General features: G+C 47.4%; 1 protein-coding gene across 1 annotated transcript in view; it reads left to right on the plus strand.

Annotated features, from left to right (window-relative positions):
- The first annotated feature begins 12,803 nt into the window (after positions 1-12,803).
- LOC311207282 (ubiquitin-conjugating enzyme E2 E1) overlaps positions 12,804-18,487 on the plus strand; it is a 43,688-nt gene continuing 38,004 nt past the window's right edge. The window contains exons 1-3 of the mRNA XM_084283261.1: positions 12,804-12,882; positions 14,037-14,215; positions 16,404-16,454. Of these exons, the coding sequence (XP_084139387.1) occupies positions 14,064-14,215; positions 16,404-16,454 (203 nt within the window). The 5' untranslated portion in view covers positions 12,804-12,882; positions 14,037-14,063. The remainder of the gene's footprint in view (positions 12,883-14,036; positions 14,216-16,403; positions 16,455-18,487) is intronic.

Below are 18,487 nucleotides of genomic sequence, written 5' to 3' on the forward strand. Positions count from 1 at the left end.
GATGCTTTACACCTGGTGCAAAGCCTTTAACTCTTCCTGAATCAGGGGACCAGGTGGCATGGTTTAGGGTAGCCATAATCTCCATCAGGCTGCTGTGGTGGGTTCCCCGTGTGCCTCCTCATCTCCTCCTCCCAGGCTTCCCATACTTGTTGAAAGCACTACACCAGGGGCCAGGGAGGGACAGCTGAAAATCTCGCTGCTGGCTGTGAGCTGCTTCAGAGCACCTCTGTGCTGCAAGGCCACCGAGGAGCACTCATGGAGGAGCCAGACCCTGCCTCTGAGTCAGAGCTCTGCCCGAGGTGAGGCTGTTGGCTTCGGTCCGATGGGTTAGTTAGCTTCTAAAAACGAATCAGAGAGAAACAAGTGATGGGGAAACCTTCCAGCTGTCAAAAGGAGGCTTGACTCAAAGGGGAAAAAAAGCACCCGGTTGTTCACAGACAGCCTCGGAAGCCAAAGCAGGCAGAATCCCCACTTCCCCAGCCACCACCTTTGCCAGCGCTGCCTTGGCACCAGGCTCCTCTCCCGAAAATGCGAGTGGGTGGAGTTGTGTTTGCAGGCTGCAGGGAGTTCCTGAGCTGACAGGCTGCCAGCTTCAGGCTTCCTTAACTGTTGCTTTCGCTGTCAGCCACTGAGATTGTGACGGGGGCATTTTTAATAACGTGGGGGCAAAAATTAAAAAGAGGCCATCAGATCAGGCAGCAGCCCTGGGACAATTTGTAAGTCACAGTTAAGGGGAGAAATACAGAAGATTTGCCAGGTTCAAAGGTCTTCATTATTAATGTTCCAGGAGCTGACTTGATGGATGGTCTCAAGTCTGTGTCTCCTCATTCCTTCCACCTTCTTTCCTAAAGACAAATGTTTAAGACAAATCTCTAGATGGAGGGATGGGATGTGTAATAGATTATTTCTTATTACATAGAAATTGGTTAATAATTTACTAATTCAATTTCAGTGTTTCATCCCCCACTTCAATTAATCTTTAGAATATAAAATAAATGCTGTTCTTTGTTCTTCCCATGCTAATGAAGAAGGGAACTAATGAGGAGACCTGACCTCGATACCTTTTCAAAGATGATGTAGCTGTACAGGAGTTAATTTTCTTTTTTTTTCTTCTCTTCTTTTATTTACTTATACTTCTTAAATGCAGAATCCACCCATAAAACCACAAGCTGTACAAGCTGGTTACGAGCCCAATTTCAAGTGTGTTACACAAGTCTTGCTCTAGTAAAATTCCATTTCTTGGCAAAGCGTTACAAAAATCATGCTTATTTATATTCTTCCATTCTGTAGATAAATATTTTATACAGATACTTTATACACACTCAAATAAAACAAGATACAGGAACTTTGGTACAGTGACTCGAACTGCTTCTCCCACTCTGGAATGATGTTTTAAGATTTAGCAGATGCAGGGAGTGATTTATTTCTAACAAATTCGATCTGTGGCTCTGTGGCCATAATGCGTTTCAAAGAGATTTTTTAAATCACATCTGTCAAGAATTACACAAGTACAGTCAATCCAGCCTCCTGACATCCCTTCCAGACCTGTTTCCTGTAATTCTATTACCTTTTGTTTCTTAATCTTCTCTTTTTCGACCCTATCCCTCCCATCAGCACTCTGAGAAATGTTTTCAGCCCTGCCTGTACCACTGTGCCTAGGATGGATGGGAGCCTGTGACTGATGGATGCTTGCCTGCCAATGCACAGGTGCAAATTAGGAAACCAACTCAGATCCCAGCCAATAGACTTTTGTTCTTGCAGCATGTTGTGTCATCAGTGGCAGGGGTTTGGACGTAAACACTTAGGGCACTAAATGACACATCCGAGCGCTCAGATGCTTTTTTGCCAAGTGTGATTTCACACTTTGGGGAACACAAAAAAATCTGTCAACAGAGCTCCAAACAGCAGTGTTTCCATATTTTTACTTACTGCCGAGTCCTTTTTCTTAAAAAAGAAACAGTAGTAGTGTGTGGTCAGAGTTGAAAAGCATACTCCATGTAATCACCCCTGATACAAGAGGAAAACAAACCTTACATCCAGACCCACAAGCTCGCTTAAGTCTGTCTCGTTACAGACCCAGGGTAGTTCACTAAGCCATTGAACAGAAGGACCAGGATGCTCTCCTTGTGATGATGGGAGCAAAGGTGCTGTCCAGTGTGGGCTCTGCTATGGGAAATCCTATCCATTGGGATAGGACTGCACGCAGCAGGCTGCTGGCATCCCTTTTCCCAGGAAGGAGAGCACAGGGGTTTGTGTCTAGCTAAAGTTTGCTTCTGAGGGCTGCGTAAGTGATCGCTGGCTGGAAGACTATTTCCAGGTTTGCTAGAGGCTAGCACTTGTGAGCTTTTTGTCTTTGTACAAGGGAGGAAATTCCCTGTGCGTCTTATTCTCCACTTTGCCCTCAAGCACAAGAGAGGGCAGAGCTTGGTGTATAAAGTTTACCTTACAGATTCCTAATTCTATTAAGCAAACAGGGCTACACACTGCAGAGCAGACCCCCAGACATATTAGAAACGAGAATTGTCCTAGATCTTTGGCAGTAGGGAAGTAAGATTTTCCAAATGACTGAGTAAATTGATGCCTCCAAAAGCACTGCGAACTGATCCATTGGGCTTGACTATGAACTCCCTTTATTCCAGCGTAAATCTGGAGCAAACCTGCTGAAGTCACTGGAATTATGCAAATGCAAAATCAGAATCTGTCTCTTTCCTTTTTTTTTTTTTTTTTTTTTTTTTTTTTTTAATTTATTTCTTTTACTGTGCAAGCAAATCCCATAGCTGCAAAGAAACTGAAAAATCTCTATATACAAACTCCATTGGCCAGGCTATCTTATTGTGAAGCCTACAGTATATCCCAGCCTTATAAAAAGTCATTCAAGTGTGACTCTGTCCTCTCTCTTGCTTTTCTGATAAGCAGAGAGGAAGGGCTGCCAATAGCACAGAAACTACAAGACGGGAAAATAATATTTCACAGCAGGGGAAGAAACATAGTGGAAAAGAGATCAAGGCAGCTAAATTAAAGAAACCCATAATACCTGGGTAACACGGCCACAACACAACACATGGATGCAGTGGAGACATTAAGGCAACTAAAGGATTCTCCCGATGGCAATCTTGGAGTTGCAGAAAGCAGCAGCAGCAACTCCTTTAATGAGTTCCTTCAAAAAATCTGTTCCTATCCATTGGTTTGGTTTGAAATTGGTTTGAAAGAGATTAAACTAATAGCAAGAACCTTATTGACTTCATTAGTTGGTGAATGAAGCCTGATGAGTTTAAATAAAAGGTAAACTAGTGAAATACTGTCATGATGAATGAACCCACCGTTTTCCAGACTGTAGATGATTGCATTACTTTGTTTGTCCTGTGTGACACTGTATATTTGAAAGGGTGGTGTCACCTTTCTATGACACCAACAAAAAATAAATGGGCATCTTTTGAGGTTAGCAAATGTTTAAAACAAAAATAGTGGCAGAATTTAGGAGTGGTACTGGAGAGGTGTTAGTCCTTTCTCTGCTCTTTGTAAAATCTCTGCTTTCCTTGCCAACAAATTCTTAGGAAAAAAATGGCAATATTCCATTTCATTATTAGCTGTTTTAAAAAAAATCATATGAACATGCCTCTCGTATCAGCCCACCCTGTAAAGACTGCCTGTAGTTTGTAGCTTGAACACATAAGTTCTCAGATTTGAAATGCAAATCTCATTTTCGAGGGCATGGCAATTTGTGTGAAAATCTTCAATGAACAAGTGAAACAATTTTTCTCTGTCCCTCTGACTATAGCTGGCAGAGGAAGTGCTTTTGACATCTGTTGTTCAGTGTCCTTTTTTTTTTTTTAAACCTCAGTTTTGCAAACAAAGTCTTCCAGGGTGTGGTATGATTGCCACCCAAACTGCAACTGAGCTGTGCAGTTTTACTGACACCTTCAACATTTTGTTCTGAGATAGGAGGCTTGCTCTTTGGATTTGCTTTAAGCATCTACAAAGGACTGGATTCTTACCAGCCATGTGTCTCTAGGCTGGTAGACATCTTGCTAAATCAGGTTCTATAAAAATATTTTTTTGCCTTGGGTTATTGCTCATAAAATAATTTTAAAACCTTGAAACAGGAATTAAGCTTCTGCAATTACGTTATTGTGTCCTGTCCATATTGTGGTAATGCCTAAAGCCCTGCTAAGCTATAAGAAGAAAACAGCTCCAGAGAGCTCCTGTTTTTATCATGTTAACTGATGCAGTAGGTAACGGCTCTCAAACTACAGGCTGGGGACCGGTGAGGCCATAGAGCATTGGTCATATTACTGGTCCACGGGGAGAAAGCTGCTTCTATGGGCATTTGCAAGCCTGAAAGAAGAAGGAAGCAATGAGAAGGAACTAACATAGTGGCATTTGCTAGAGAAGTAGCCACCTGGAAGGAAGTGGGGAGAAGGATTAAGTGTTCATTTTGTACACTCAGATAAGACAGGGTTAAAAAGAAGTCTGGCTGTCTGGACATGCCAGCCAAAATTCAGGGAGTCACTCACAGGGAGTTAAGAACAGCCAGAAACAAGGTCACACAAGGGGCTGGAGCACCTCTCCCGTGAAGGCAGGCTGAGGGAGTTGGGGCTGTTCAGCCTGGAGAAGAGAAGGCTCTGGGGAGACCTTATAGCGGCCTTCCAGTGCCTTAAGGAGCCTACAGGAAAAGCTGGGGAGGGACTCTTTGTCAGGGGGTGTAAGGATAGGACAAGGGGTAATGGTTTTACCTCTAACAGAGGGTAGATTTAGGTTAGATATAAGGAAGAAATTATTCACCCAGAGGGCGGTGAGGCACTGGCACAGGTTGCCCAGAGAAGCTGTGGATGCCCCATCCCTGGAGGTGCTCAAGGCCAGGCTGGATGGGGCTTTGGGCAACCTGGTCTGGTTGGAGGTGTCCCTGCCCATGGCAGGGGGTTGGAATGAGGTCATCTTCAAGGTCCCTTCCAGCCCAAACCATACTGTGATTCTGTGATTCTATGATTCTATAAAATATGGAGGAAGACAGTAGGTAAGGCTGTGAGAAGACAGAAAGAAAAGAAAAAGTCAAAGAGGAAAAGGTGCAAAGAATTGAGAAAGGATCACAAACATAGCATGAAAGCCAGGACCTGCAGTTTCCGTTCTAACTCAATAGAAATGTTGAATGAAAAGAATGAAGAAGCATTACACCATGGATAAGGTTTCCCAAAGCATTTCTGTACAACAAAAGAGGTTATTACGTTATGTAATGTTATATAATTATATTGATAGTTCCTTGTGTGAACACCCTAGAAGTGAGCCTTTTTCCAACTTTGACTTATGTTGCTTTGGAAAGGCTTTCAGGTGAACTGGAGAAAATATTTTTATGTTGGGACAGGAGTTCACAGGTAGGGTTATGCTTATTTAACCATACTCATATAGCTGTATTGATGTGAAGGGTGAAATGTGCCTGGGTGGACAAAGCCTGAAATATCTAGCTGTCCTTCAGGCCACAGACATGACATTCTTTAGCTTAGCAAGAAGCCACATATCAAAGCCACCTTTTATAATTGTACGGGAACAGAGCAGAGCAACACAACGCTATTTAACAAAGAAACATCTTTTACAGGTATTCAGAAATGTTTAGATTTCCTAAGCTTATACTTCCATGTAAGCAATTTTTGAAGATGCTATGTGGGATTTTTGAGATCGTGATTAGGGGTAATATCGTGAAGGGATAATAAGAAAACAGTATGTGTGAAATTTTAGTCCACGCTGTGAACACCTCTATAACCTTTGGCATCTGAGAGTCACCATGGCCTATATCAGGATGAAAAAAATAGACAATGGCTTTTAAAAGGTCTCAAAATGAAGGGCTCTCAAACGCTGGAGCTTTTAATAGCATATACCTTTTTGTTTTAACTATGGACTTTATGTGAGAAACGAAAAATACATTCTCCCTCAAAAATATGAGAAAATAATGTAATAATGTTTAAGCGTTGCACTTAAGTAATGGTTAACAGCCAGATGCATGTTCTATTCTTTGTTTCCATGTGCTGGTCAGACAAAATAAATAAATAAATAAATAAATAAATAAATAAATAAAAAGAAGGAGAAGAAGAAAAGAAGCGCCATACACTGGTTTCTCAAGAATGCAGCATCAGGGATCTGTAAAAGTCTGAGTGATTCTATCGCTGCCTTTTGAAGGGCTCTGTAATAATAAGGAGGCCTAGGGAGAAAAATTGCAGTTGAAGACCATTGAAGTCTTGAACTGTAGTCAAGCCACAGAGTGAAATTACTGAGCCCTGAACACCTCTCCTGATCCTTCTCTGTTGAGAAGAACCTTTGTTAGATGAGGAGGCAGAGGTTGAAAGAGTCAATTGAAATCCTCACTAAATACATTTTCTGAGAAGTTAGGACATGTGGATTTTTTCCCCGCATGGATTTACAAATCCACAGAATTGAAGCAGATGGGGAATCACTCATTTTTTAGTAGAATGAATAAACTAGAATAAGAATATTACCAATTCAGTGTACGAGCAAGCAAAGCAGATTTTCTCGTGCTAACCTCTCTGAGCCAGAGTGACACATACTGTGACACTGAGAAATATTTGAAAGAGAAGAAAGACAGGACTGTAGGTGAGAAATATTACCTATATAGTGAGAAACTCCTTTGTCTCAGATACTAGGAAAATTATTTTGTCCATTTATTGCTGAATTCTTAAGTAGCACAATTGACCAACTTTTTGTATATCTTCCTGTGGGTGTGTATCTCCACAATGAACAAGGGATGTTCCAGAGTACATCTCCAGAGTCTATGGTTAACCTGTAACATGCTGCCAATGGTGTGAAAAATACTGTCCTTTTCATCTAAATTTCACAAAGCACCCTACAAAGATAGAGACGCAAACCATGAGCACACGCTCTTAATAAGCCATCCCCAGCAGCTCTCCTCTTTGACTGTTCTGTTACAAGACAGAGACACTGCGTTAAGCTTACACGAGAAAAAAAAAAAAAAAAAAAAAAAGATCTTTGGCACGGTTGTGGAGGCAAGACAGTCGTACGGGCAAAGCACAACATCAGGAGTTGCACTTCACGCTGTCAAAACAGTGTTCTGGACTGGCTTTTCCCAGGCTACACCTGGCATCACACCAGGAATGTCCCAGCCTAACTATTTGTTACTGGAAAGTGTCAAGTGGAGACTTGGTCCAGCAGTGGCCATTACCATTGGCTGTTCAGTAGTGACAAATAAAAAGCAAACACAAGTTTAAATAGCAAGCTGGAATTTTCTGTGAGTTAGCAAGAGAAAAGTGGCAAAAATAGTGCATTTGCTGCTGTTTGACCCACTGTCTCCAGGAGTCCTTTTGTCTGGGTCATGTTGGCCAACACCTTTCACCTCTTCCAGGACTGTTGCCAACAGCAATGCCATGCTCTGGGAGACTTCCTGGGGCAGGACTGATTGATGATAATCCATCTACTTCTTATTTTACTATAATAACTCCCCTTTTTGAGTTTCTTCAGGTTCTGAGCACCGCTGCCAAGGAAAAGTGGTATGTAGAAATGGAGAGCTGATGACGGTCCATAAAGCAGTACTTTCTGTAAACTGAAAAAGAGGCAGAAACAGGAAAAACATCTGAACTAGGGGAGCACACGGTGCCAGAAGAGAAAAAGCCAAGGAGTCTGGAATACAGCAGTCTGGGGAGCTTGTGCACTGCAGACACAGAGAAGGAAAGCAGAGCCAGCCACTGCAAAGCCCAAAGGAAGCAGAGAGACCACTGGGGAAGCAGCATTCTGCAGAAAAGCAGATCCAGCAGGCTCAAAAAGGAAGTGACAGAAAAGTCTAATGAGTGGCTATGGGTGAAGTTTGTACGGGCACCTCGACATTTTCAGTCTAACTCTCGATTAACATCATTCTCTTTCTTTAGAGGAAGGAAAATGAGTATCAGAAATATGGAGTGACTGCTAGAGACATCAACAGAAAAAGCATTGTGTAGCTCTTGGTCCCAACTCCTAAGTACTAGCTATAGATCTGGCAAACGGAGACAGCAGTGAATCATTGTATCTTCAAGGTAAAGCAATTTTAAGGCTCAATCTCATCACCTGGAAGCAAGGCAGAAACCCTGGGAAATAAATCTCATGAAACTTCTTATGATGCTGTGAAACTGAATTGATCTCAGCATCTTTAGTTTTTCAGTTACCAAAATGAACCAGACCACATTCCAGGAGAGGCATGAAAGAAGCAATGGAGCAGTAGAACATGTGTATGGTTGGTTATATGCAGCTCTGTGTAAGCTTTTGGAATGAATTGCCAGTCACTCTTCAGTCTATGGGAGCTTGGCCAGGATTTTTATAAGGCCAAAACATGTAATGGGTCTGAAGTCTTTCTGCTCACACAACAGTCTCTCAGCAAGGCTTCAGAGAGCTCCCAGGACTAGCCTCAAACAAAACACCAAGCAAGTGGCAAATAGCAGGAGTCTGACAAGGAGACCTGAAGCTTTTCCCTCCACAACTAAGTCTCCTTTGGCACTGGAATAAAAGTAGAGGAAACAAGCATTTTTCTGCTTGTGAACCCTTCCATTCTTCTGTAAGGACCTGAAGAAGGTGTAACTCTAAGGACTGAAAGCCACATCGTTTGAGAAAAGTACAGCAAGGGAAGTTGGGCTGCATCACGAAGTTACGGCAAGATAGTTGTGAGCAGGAAACCATAGGGTGAGCCTGTGTATTCACTACCCTTATGTCACAGAAATGTGCATTTGCGTTTTCTCTGTTACCTTTTCTCTCATTTGAATACAGTTCCTTCCTCTTTCAGCGTAATTCGGAGTTTCTGGCTAGTTTTATTCAAATAGCTGTGTCATGAGTTCTGGCGTCGTCATAGATTTTCCTTGCTACCTGACCTTGTATCACAGGGTCACACAGAAAGGACAGAGTTTGTCACCACTGTGTGAGATAACAGCATGTTTCTGGCTTTCCTGCTGCCACTTGCAGGCATGACATTAGCACTGAGCTGGCATCAGGAGAGCCAAACAGATGATCATTTATTTTCTGCTCCCCACAAAAGGCCTGATGCAAAACTCAACGGAATTGGTGGAAATATAAGGGGCTTTGGCTCAGGCCCAGAAAGACCAGCCAGGAATAATGCTGAAAATGTATCTGGAGCTGAGACGGTACAAAGGGACTAATCTTAGTCACCTTCCTCCAGCAGCAGGCTCGGTTTGATTTGAATTGGCTAGCTTCTGCTGTGAATTAAGCTCAAAGCCCCAAAGGCAACTTGATTCTAGTCATCTAGCCTTGCAGCCTCCTCCAAACTCAATCCAGAGGGAAAAGTGACTAATCCTATTCAGTTTCTACAGTGAGCTAACGCCATAGATTAAAAAAGCTTGGGGCACAGGGAAAGCGAATAATCTGGGTCAGTTTTTCTCTGCAAGTCCTTCACACAACTTGGTTAAAAAAAAAAAAAAAAAAAAAAAAAAAAAAAAAAGTAAGGAGACAGTGGGAGGAAGCACTGATAAGAAGGAACGCTTGCCTGATAAAGTGTGTACACTTCACAGGAAAGAAACAGAAACAGACGAGTGAGGCTGTTTCAAAATTCCCAAGGTGGAAAGAGATGTGATTAGAGGAGCTGGTTCACCTATTTGCTGGAAAAGGGATCATATTCTGCCCTCTTTCCCAGGTCTTCAGTGTCTATGCAGGAGACTGAGAGAATAATCATGTGTGGGAGCAAGACAAGCTGCAAAAATATCTCTGGGCACAAAAGTTGGCTCCTTGACTCCCTTTCTCTCCATGGCTCTGGGTATGGCATGGCTAGCACAGGAGAGGTGAGTCATAACATGGGAGTTGCCACTGTAACAGCCGCACAAGTGAGGACATTAGTAAGTGCTTTCAGAGAATGTGTTTTTGGTTAGACTTCAAAGTAAATAACCACTAGTGCTGGTTATCATGCTACTTTGAACAGGGTTACCAAGGATCATCTGGTGCAGAAAAGGTTGGTCTGCTGTGTGTGAGATTTTGTAACAACCTTTCCATTTTCCTTACACCCTATTCGAGAAGTGGAGGGCTTTCATTATTAATATCAGTTGTCTCACTTGACTTTGGTGCAGGTTTCCTGTGATGACAGGAAAGGGCTGGAGGTTTTAGTGAAAGTGAAAAGTTTTTGTTTTTAAAAAGCTGTTCCATAAGCAGTGATATTTGTGAAGCCTGGTCAACTGATTTGTGTCCTCTCGTCTCCCACACTTGTCACCCAGTGTGTACCACCATACCACCAGCAGCATCCTCCAAAGACCCCAGACTAGTTAGGAGGATGCTGACACCTTGAAGTGTTGTTAAGTATATAGGAGCTGAATTTGGCCCCCCTTCGTCAACAAGGGGCACTAAGTGATCCAGATCATCCTCATTTATCACAGTGCCAGTTTTCTTTTTTTTTTTTTTAATTCTTTTGAGGCCTTGGTTGAGGGCAGACATGTCAAAGCTCTACATTTAGTGGAGGAAAGGATGACCATGGCTTCACAAGTGTCATTCCCATACGTGAAACTAGATAGGTTGGCTCTGCTAGCAAGCTGCTTTTGGAGGACAATTCACCATGTCCTAATATGTGATACCAGAGGTAAGAAAGACTGAAGACAGTTAGGAAACAGACAAACAAACAAACAAAATAACCACAACAGTAAGTGTGAAACTGCAGTGGAATTACTTCTTTTATCAGCATGACTCTTACAATGTCATTGGGGTGTGTGCCCTGCACTGTTCAACCACATGAGAGACTGGGCAGCAAGTTTGTGGGGAGTATCAATAGTTTTGGGATTAACTACTAGAAATGTAGGGAAGGGTGGCCAAAGGAAAGGCTGTGCCCACTTGGGCAGTCCCTCCAGCATCTCTGGCTCGAGGATTACTGGGTGGAAATGGTAAAAGCCCAGTGCCACAACCAGACCCCTGTGGTTAGTCACAAAAACGTGAAGCTACAGCCTCTTGGAGGAAAGGTTCAGCATCCCCTTGAGCTGGCCCAAACACCCCTTTCCTTTAGGTCCCAAGTGTCCCCCAAAGAAGTAACAGGCATTCATCACCCAACCCAGACTTTAGGCTTTTCTCCCCACTCAAAGCCTTTGCCTCAGGCCTTGCTGGGCCTTCATGGCACCCCATGGACATCGTGGTGTGTGGGGCCACCAGCAGCTCCAGGTGACGGGCCCCATGGTGTCACCCGTGGGCTGACAGCCTGGGCTTCACACCTCAGCACCACCACCAGCACCACCAGCACCACCAGCACCACCACCATCCCTGTCCCACCCGCCACGATGCCATGAGGCCAGGCACCCCTTTGCCCCCCCATTTTGTCATGTAGTCCTTTGGCCCTGCTCGGCTCCTGCAGCCCGCTCCGGGGTCCTCCAGCAGGAGGAACGACGGAAACACACAGTCCTTTTAATTATTATGATGCTTGGCAGTGACAGCCATTGTATTTTTGGCTGCTGAACCTTGCCGGGCAATTCGATACGGGATCCCTCGACAGGCGGTGGAAAGCGGCGGCACCAAGCCAAGCTCACCCCGGGGGCAGCCGGTGGGCGGCCAGCTCCCCTGGCCCGCTCAGCAGCAGCTCGGGCAACCCCGGGACGAGCTGTGGTAGCCCACTGGGCCGGCACCGCCATCCCAGGGGCAGAGAGCGGGGGATGGACGGCCAACATTTTGGGGGAGAAGAGTAAAAAGCCTCGGAAATACAATACAACAGCACCCCAGCCGGCTGAACGCCGCTGCGCCTTCCGCACAGACAGGCTCCCCACTAGGGGACTCGGGGAAAAATATATATATAAATATATATATATATATATATATCCCTAATACTTTTACCTTTTGGCAAAGTGAGGGGGCTTTTTCTCGCTGTCGCTGCCAAGCCCCGAGCCCAGGATTTTGCTTCCTCTCCCAGCATGCGTTGATGACATCACGAAGTGCCCCTTCTTTGTGTGTCAGTGATGTCAGCGGGCGCAGCGTGGGGGACAATGGAATCCTGAACTCCGGGCGAGGGCGAGAGGGAACTGCTGCTGCTGCTGCTGCTGCTGCTGCTGCTGCTGCTGCTACCGGGGGGGCCGAGCCGGGGAGGGAAGGGGAGACACAGCTGCTGCTTTGGGGCTGGAACAGGTGAGAGACGGGAGAGCCGCCGGGGGATCCTTTTGGCTGGCTGGTGGCGGTGGTGGTGGTGGGGTTTGGGCTGGGCTGTCTTTTTTTTTTTTGGTTGGTTGGTTGGGGTTTGGTGGTTTTTGTTGTTTTTTTTCTTTTCTTATTGCTTTCCAACTGAGACAGGTGAGAAGTTACTGGTGCTGCTGGAGGGACAAAGCAGGTGAGGCAGGGGAGAAGCCTCGGGGCTGAAACAGTTCTGAGGACAGGGGGGAAAGCCCAAAGCCCCCCCACGAGCCTAACAGCCCCCTCTCCGCCTTAAAAAAAAAAAAGCAGCCCTGGGAGGCTTCCCCACTCCCAGCCACCTGCCTCGACCTCGTCCCTTTGGGGCACTCAGCATGGAAGCGCAAACCGGAGCGGGGGAGGGCGATTATCCCCCACCCCCCCCCAGGACTTGACACCTTCGCAGATGACTTTCCAGAGGGGGTCCCCATTAACAGCTCAGCCCCCTCCGATCGCCTCCCTTCCTCCCCCAGCCCCCCCGGAGGCAGGGGGGTGCCGTGTCCGCCGGGCTCCCCCCGCAGCCCCGCAGCCGGGGCTCCCCCCGACCTCCCCCCGGGACCCCCTTGGGCTGGAGGCCCCGCAGGCTGTCGCCCCGTGCCCGCCGCCCCCCCGGCCCGGCTCGGCGGTGGGGGAGGCAGGCAGGGAAGCCATTGCCTGTTTAATAGTTGCTGTTGCAGCACTTCCGCTTCTCTCCCAGCGAGAGAGACACGAGTGGCCAGGCCCAGCCGCACCGAGGAGGAGCAGCCAGACACAAAGGCAGAGGTACGGGGACGGGGCGCCCCCCGCCGCCCTCCCCGCCGGCCCCGGGGGCAGGGGCGAGGGGCAGGGCCGGCCGCGGACCGCCGATGGGGCGGCAGGCGGCGGGGCAGGGGGGGCGCGCCGGGGGCTGGCAGGTACCGCTGCCCCCCCGGCCCCCCGCTGCAGGGGGAGCACGGACGAGCCCCCCCCGCTACCCATACCCCGGGGGGGCTCCCCGGGGGCTCCCCGGGGCGCCGGGGGCAGCGGGAGGGGGGCGGCCCTGCGCCGGCCCCCGATCCTCCCCGCGCCCCCTCCGCAGCCCCCCAGCCCCGCCGGGCTGTGCCCCCCCGTGTCCCGTGCCCCCCCCGTGTCCCCCCCGTGTCCCCCGTGTCCGCTTCTCGCCCCCCGGGGCCGGGCGCTGCCTCCAGCCCCGCGCCCCCCCGGTGCCCGCACGGAGCCGGGGTGCCCCCCCCCCCGGCACCCCGCTGCTCCCCGAGCCCTTGTTTCGCACCCTGCTAGGCCATGGCCCTTTTTCTCCCCTCCTGCCCATTGCCCCACAGCGTGGTGGGCCTCATGGGGCCCCCCGGGGTCCCCAAACCCTCCCGTGTGCTGCCCCCTTTGCCCCCCTCCCCATACCTTTCCACCCAGTGGGTGCGGGTTTCCCCCCGCCGCAGCTCAGGGACCCCCCGTCGGGGTCTCCCCCTGTTGCCAGTGATGCCCCACTTCCATTAGGGCGCTGGCAATGGTCACCCCCCGGCCCGTCCCTCCCCACCGGCCTCCAGGGAGCCCAAGCGGTGCCATTTTTATCCCCTGCACCCCTAGGCTGGGTGGCGATGGCTCCTCTCGCTCGTGCGGTTTGGGGGAGATTACAAGAAACTGCTGCGAGAGCTTCCCTGATCCTTGCAGTCGTCCTTGTTCCAGTCCCTTCTCTCATTTCGCACTTGCTTTCCGAGAGGAAGCTTTAAAAGTCCCTTTCTCCCTTCCCCATGGCATTAGTAGCGCAGGGGGGGCTGCTGCTCCTCCCGCCTGGCTGTAGGGCCTAAGAGGAGGAGAGGGAGACACGGGGACCCTTTAAAGGGAGCATGACCCAAACACAGAGCGAGATTGTCAGCTGCCTTTCTCTGTGTGTGTTTGTGTTCACTGTTTGTTCCCCGTGCCCCGTGGTGTCTCCTCTCCAGGTTGGGGTGTGTGGTGGGGGGGTCGCTATGTCGGATGACGATTCGAGGGCCAGCACCAGCTCCTCCTCATCTTCATCCTCCAACCAACAGACAGAGAAAGAGACAAGCACACCTAAGAAGAAGGAAAGCAAAGTCAGCATGAGTAAAAACTCTAAGCTGCTATCTACCAGTGCCAAGAGGTGAGGCTGCAGTCGGTTTTCTGACCAATTCACTGCATCCTCTCTCCTTCCTCGTTTCATTTTGCTCTATTCCCTTGCTGATCTCTTGTTGCTCCCATTCCTCCTCTCTCGCTTACTCACAGCCTTCCCGTGCGAAGCTGCCATTGTCTCACTTTTCCAGTGCCTCTGTGCAGTGGTGTGTGCCCAACTTCACTGCTCTCTGGTCTCTCTTCCTGCTTCTCCCTCCATTCTATCCCACATATTTTCCTGTCTCTTCTTCCTCCGGGCTGTTTTTCTGCCCCTCAATTATTTCTGCTGTCTCTTCCCTTCTCCTTATTAGCATCAGCTATAGGGATGTGGGATTGGTATGTAGGGCCTTCATTCCTTCTCTGCCACTGGAAACTATGTGGTCCTGGGTAAAGCATTAAATTTCAACGTCAATTTCCCTCTCTGTGTATTGGGATGGATGTATAATGGCTTTTTTCTTTCCAGCGCTGCTTTGAGGATTAATTAATGTTTGTGAGGAGTTTTGAGTTTGCCTGATGAAAGGAAGATTTGGGGCCGTATTACACCACTCACACCGAGGTGTGAGTGGTGTAATATAACTCAAACCTTTCCCACCATACATATTACTGCTTTTCTGTTTCTTCATCACTTATATTGAATTTTCTGTGTATGGCTCGACATTGACTAAAAGAAATAATCCACCGTGGATCCACTTGTGGATGTTCTACTCTAAAATAGTTTTTGCTTACAGGACAGAGTGGGTTTTTTCTTTGGTCGGTTGTTGTTTTTTTCTTTGAGAATGAAATCGTTTTTATTCCAGAATAATATCTATATGGGAGAGAGATGCCTGCATAGAGTAGTAATTCCAGAACAGCTACGTCAGTCAATTTTCTTCATCTGGACAGACTCTTGGAGCCATTTGGTTTAAAAAAAGAAAAAAAAAAAAAAAAAAAAAAAGCTGTTGCCCTTTCTTATTTATTCTCTCTTTCACCTGAATTCAGCACTGTCCTGCACCAGAGAGCTCAGCCAACAAATGGAAGTTTGCGAGCTAACTTAGAGCACTTCAGTAAGAATAATAAACCAGCTCTCTGAAATGCCTTGCCAAGCAGCACAGAGAGGTTATGTCTCTAGGTGTCAAAAGTGGCTGGGGTTTTATGCAAATGCCCTGTCGTCACAGCTAAGTTCTCTGTGGCTTTGTGGAGTTAAGGCAGTGCGGTTATTCCAGATCCCCGCTCAGCATGTTTCCATGGCAAGCTCAGAGATAGTAGCAAGCGGTGTTTACGTGTCGTGCCCTTAACTATTTTAAAAAAATAAGAGAGTTTTACAAGCCTGCTGACTGTAAACTGCCTGGTATGAAAAGGTTGTGGTTCGCGTGTATGACAAGTGGAAGAGAGGCCGAAGATGCTGGCTGAGTTTAAAGGAGGGGAGAGGGTGGGGAGATCTGGAGGGGAAGCTTGAGTGACAGTAATGGGACCCCAGGGAAAGGGATGATAGCTGGTTGGGCATCTTGTGGCAAAAGCAGCGTGCTGCTGTGTGAGCCCGGAATAGTCTGGGCAGGGAGGGCAGGGTGTTGTCTGAGCCTGGCGATGAGAGGGAGCGCCTGGAGTCCTGAGGGGAGGGACTCGGGGATGTGGTGTGGAAGAGGGAGAACTGAAGGTGGCAGGAATGTGCAGGAGCCTTGGAAGTGGATGTTCCCTTTCCTTTAGGCGTCCTTGGGAATGGCGCAGCTACTCACTCCCGTGGGGCTGCTGTTTGTTCTCGGGGGTGGCGGGGAGCCGGGGGAAGCCAACTTGGCGATGACTGCTGCTTGCAATCCAGCAAGACAAATTTCCTTCTCAGACTACGGTTTCCTCATAGCACTTGGTGCGCCACATTTGCAGAGGGTCCCCTTCACTTTCAAGCTGGCCAGCAGAGTAAAGGGGAGAGTCTTTGTGGAAAAGCCCTGTGTGGCTGGCATCTCCGTGCGAGTGTGCAGCAGTGCTCCTGTCTGGGCTCAGCACACGATGCCTGCCTGCTTTCCTGTCCCTGCACCAGGCTGTCTGTCCTGCTTGGTGTGAGTGGGCCAGTGGGAGGCTATAACCGAGCACCTCTCTCGTACGTGGTGTTGCAAACGTACTGCGGCGGTATGTCTGTAAGGCGTATGTGTTAACTGCTGCCCCGCACAGCGACTTACCTTTGTTCCTTCTCGCTTTTATTGCCACAGGATTCAGAAGGAATTGGCTGACATCACCTTAGATCCACCTCCCAACTGCAGGTTGGTGCCGATGCCGTCCCCGGGGAGGGCGGGGGAAGGAGAGGGGCTGAAGTGTGCTTGTGCTTGTTGTAGTTGTCCTTGGAGGTTCTGGATCGAGCAGAGGAACGGCTGCATAGCTGACGGTGCTTTTGTGAATGCTTGGATGATATTAAATAGTTTCCAGGTGGGGGGGTGACACCTCCAGAGATTGTTATGCGTGTGTTGATACGTGTTTTCTGTCTGCTTGGGGGTTGTTTGGGTTTTGTTTTCTAACAATTGCATTTTTATCTGTCAGACTGCTTTGTGTGTATGTTTCTGAAACTGGCTTATAAAGAAGAGTGTAAAAACTCTCTTCTTGATTTTTTTTTTTTCCTGGTTTCTAAGTCTAATGCCTGACTGCACTGATCTGATATAAATTAAAGTCCTGCTAAGGAAGCAGAAAATAGTAAAATGCTACGAGCTTTTTAGCTCAGAGTTGTGATTTAACCAGTAACTTACGGTGAAAGAGAAGCGTGAATTTGTCACTCGGTGGGTGCCCTACAGAAGCATACATGTTAGCTGATGAAATAACAAGTGGGGTTGTTCGGCTGCCCTTTATAGAGCAGCTCTTTTTTAAGGATGTTTTAGAAACGTGTACCTTTTGTTTAAAGCTTCTAGCAGGTTGATTCAGTGGCCCGAGCCTCATAGCGTTCGGGGAGGAGACAGTAGTAGTGTAACATCCTTGGTTGTGCTTGTTCATTCAAGAGGAAAGTTGCTTTCAGACTGGTTTGTGTTCGCTGCTGTTGCCAAAGCACAACTCTGTTCCTATCTCCGTGCTGTGCCTGAACTGGGTTTGAGGCCTTTTGATGTTGGTAATAGCAGCAATCAAAGGAAATTCAGTGTATAAATAACTATTTAAGTTGGCCTCTTTAGTACTGAGTTGTCACCCACAAACACACGTGAAGCTTTTTATTGAAGCTTTCTGCTGCTGTTAGTCTGCGGGGCAGCACTGGCACAAGAGTTAGCCTCTGTCAGTACCAGGCCCGAGGATCATAATTAGTTCAAGCTGGGATGGGATGGAGCATGTGGGTACAGGAGAAGTCTAGGCTGATATTAATTTTTTTATGCTGTTTGGAAGATAACTGATGGGTTCTGAAATCTCTTGCCATGACAATATTGTTTCAGTGACATTAATGACTGCCTGAGTATTAAAAGAGCTTCCAGCTGGTGGGTTGGAAGCGTCTGTCCTGTCTGCATCCTGACTCTGTGTCAGGATGAAGTCCGCATGCTTCCCCCTCCTCCTCCCACCATATCCTGATGTTCGTGGGAAAGAAACCCAGAAGCATGGCTCAGAAAGGCACGGAGCCTGCCTCGCTGTGTCGATAAGTGAGCCTGGATGATCAAGGGGCCAGGACTGCAGTCTGAATTTAGTGAATCTGCCCAAAAGCTGTGATTATGTACAAGTATGTCAGACTGCAGGCTTCATCTGAAGGTTTGTGTAAATAATATTAGCACCCTGATTTGTCCCTGTTTCAGCTGGCACCATTCATAGGTAAAGAGGAGCTAGCAAACTACCTGTCAAAATAGAATATGGTTGTGAATTTTGTTATTAATCACATTGACAACTGAGGATAATGCACTTCAAGGCCTGCATAGTAAGTTTGTCTTGTTTCAGTCTTTATAAATATTTGTAATCGTAATGATTAGTTCGTAGTGCAGGTAGTGATGATTAATTCTCACCCCTAATGTAGTTGTAAGTATCCTGCATTCCTTCCAGTGAGTGACAGTGAAGGTGGCAACTGTTACAGATAACGCATGAAACTGGCGTAACTGGTGTAATTGTTACTGTATCTTAATATGTTGATAGGTAGGAAAACATGAATGGAGAGGTTTTTGTCTGCGTGTGACCAAAGGAGTTTTGGTATTGCTCATCTTGGGGTGGAAGCCATCCTACTTCAATAAAGACAGTGCTGAGAGCAAAGAACAGCTCTGCTCATGGTTAACGAGGTTCGAGTTGCGCACTCAGGCACAGGGAGTTTGCTTCTGCAGCAGCTGTTTTGTGAAAGGGTAAGCAG

Source organism: Netta rufina, assembly GCF_964035555.1.
Source record: "Netta rufina genome assembly, chromosome: 2".
Lineage (NCBI taxonomy): Eukaryota > Metazoa > Chordata > Aves > Anseriformes > Anatidae > Netta > Netta rufina.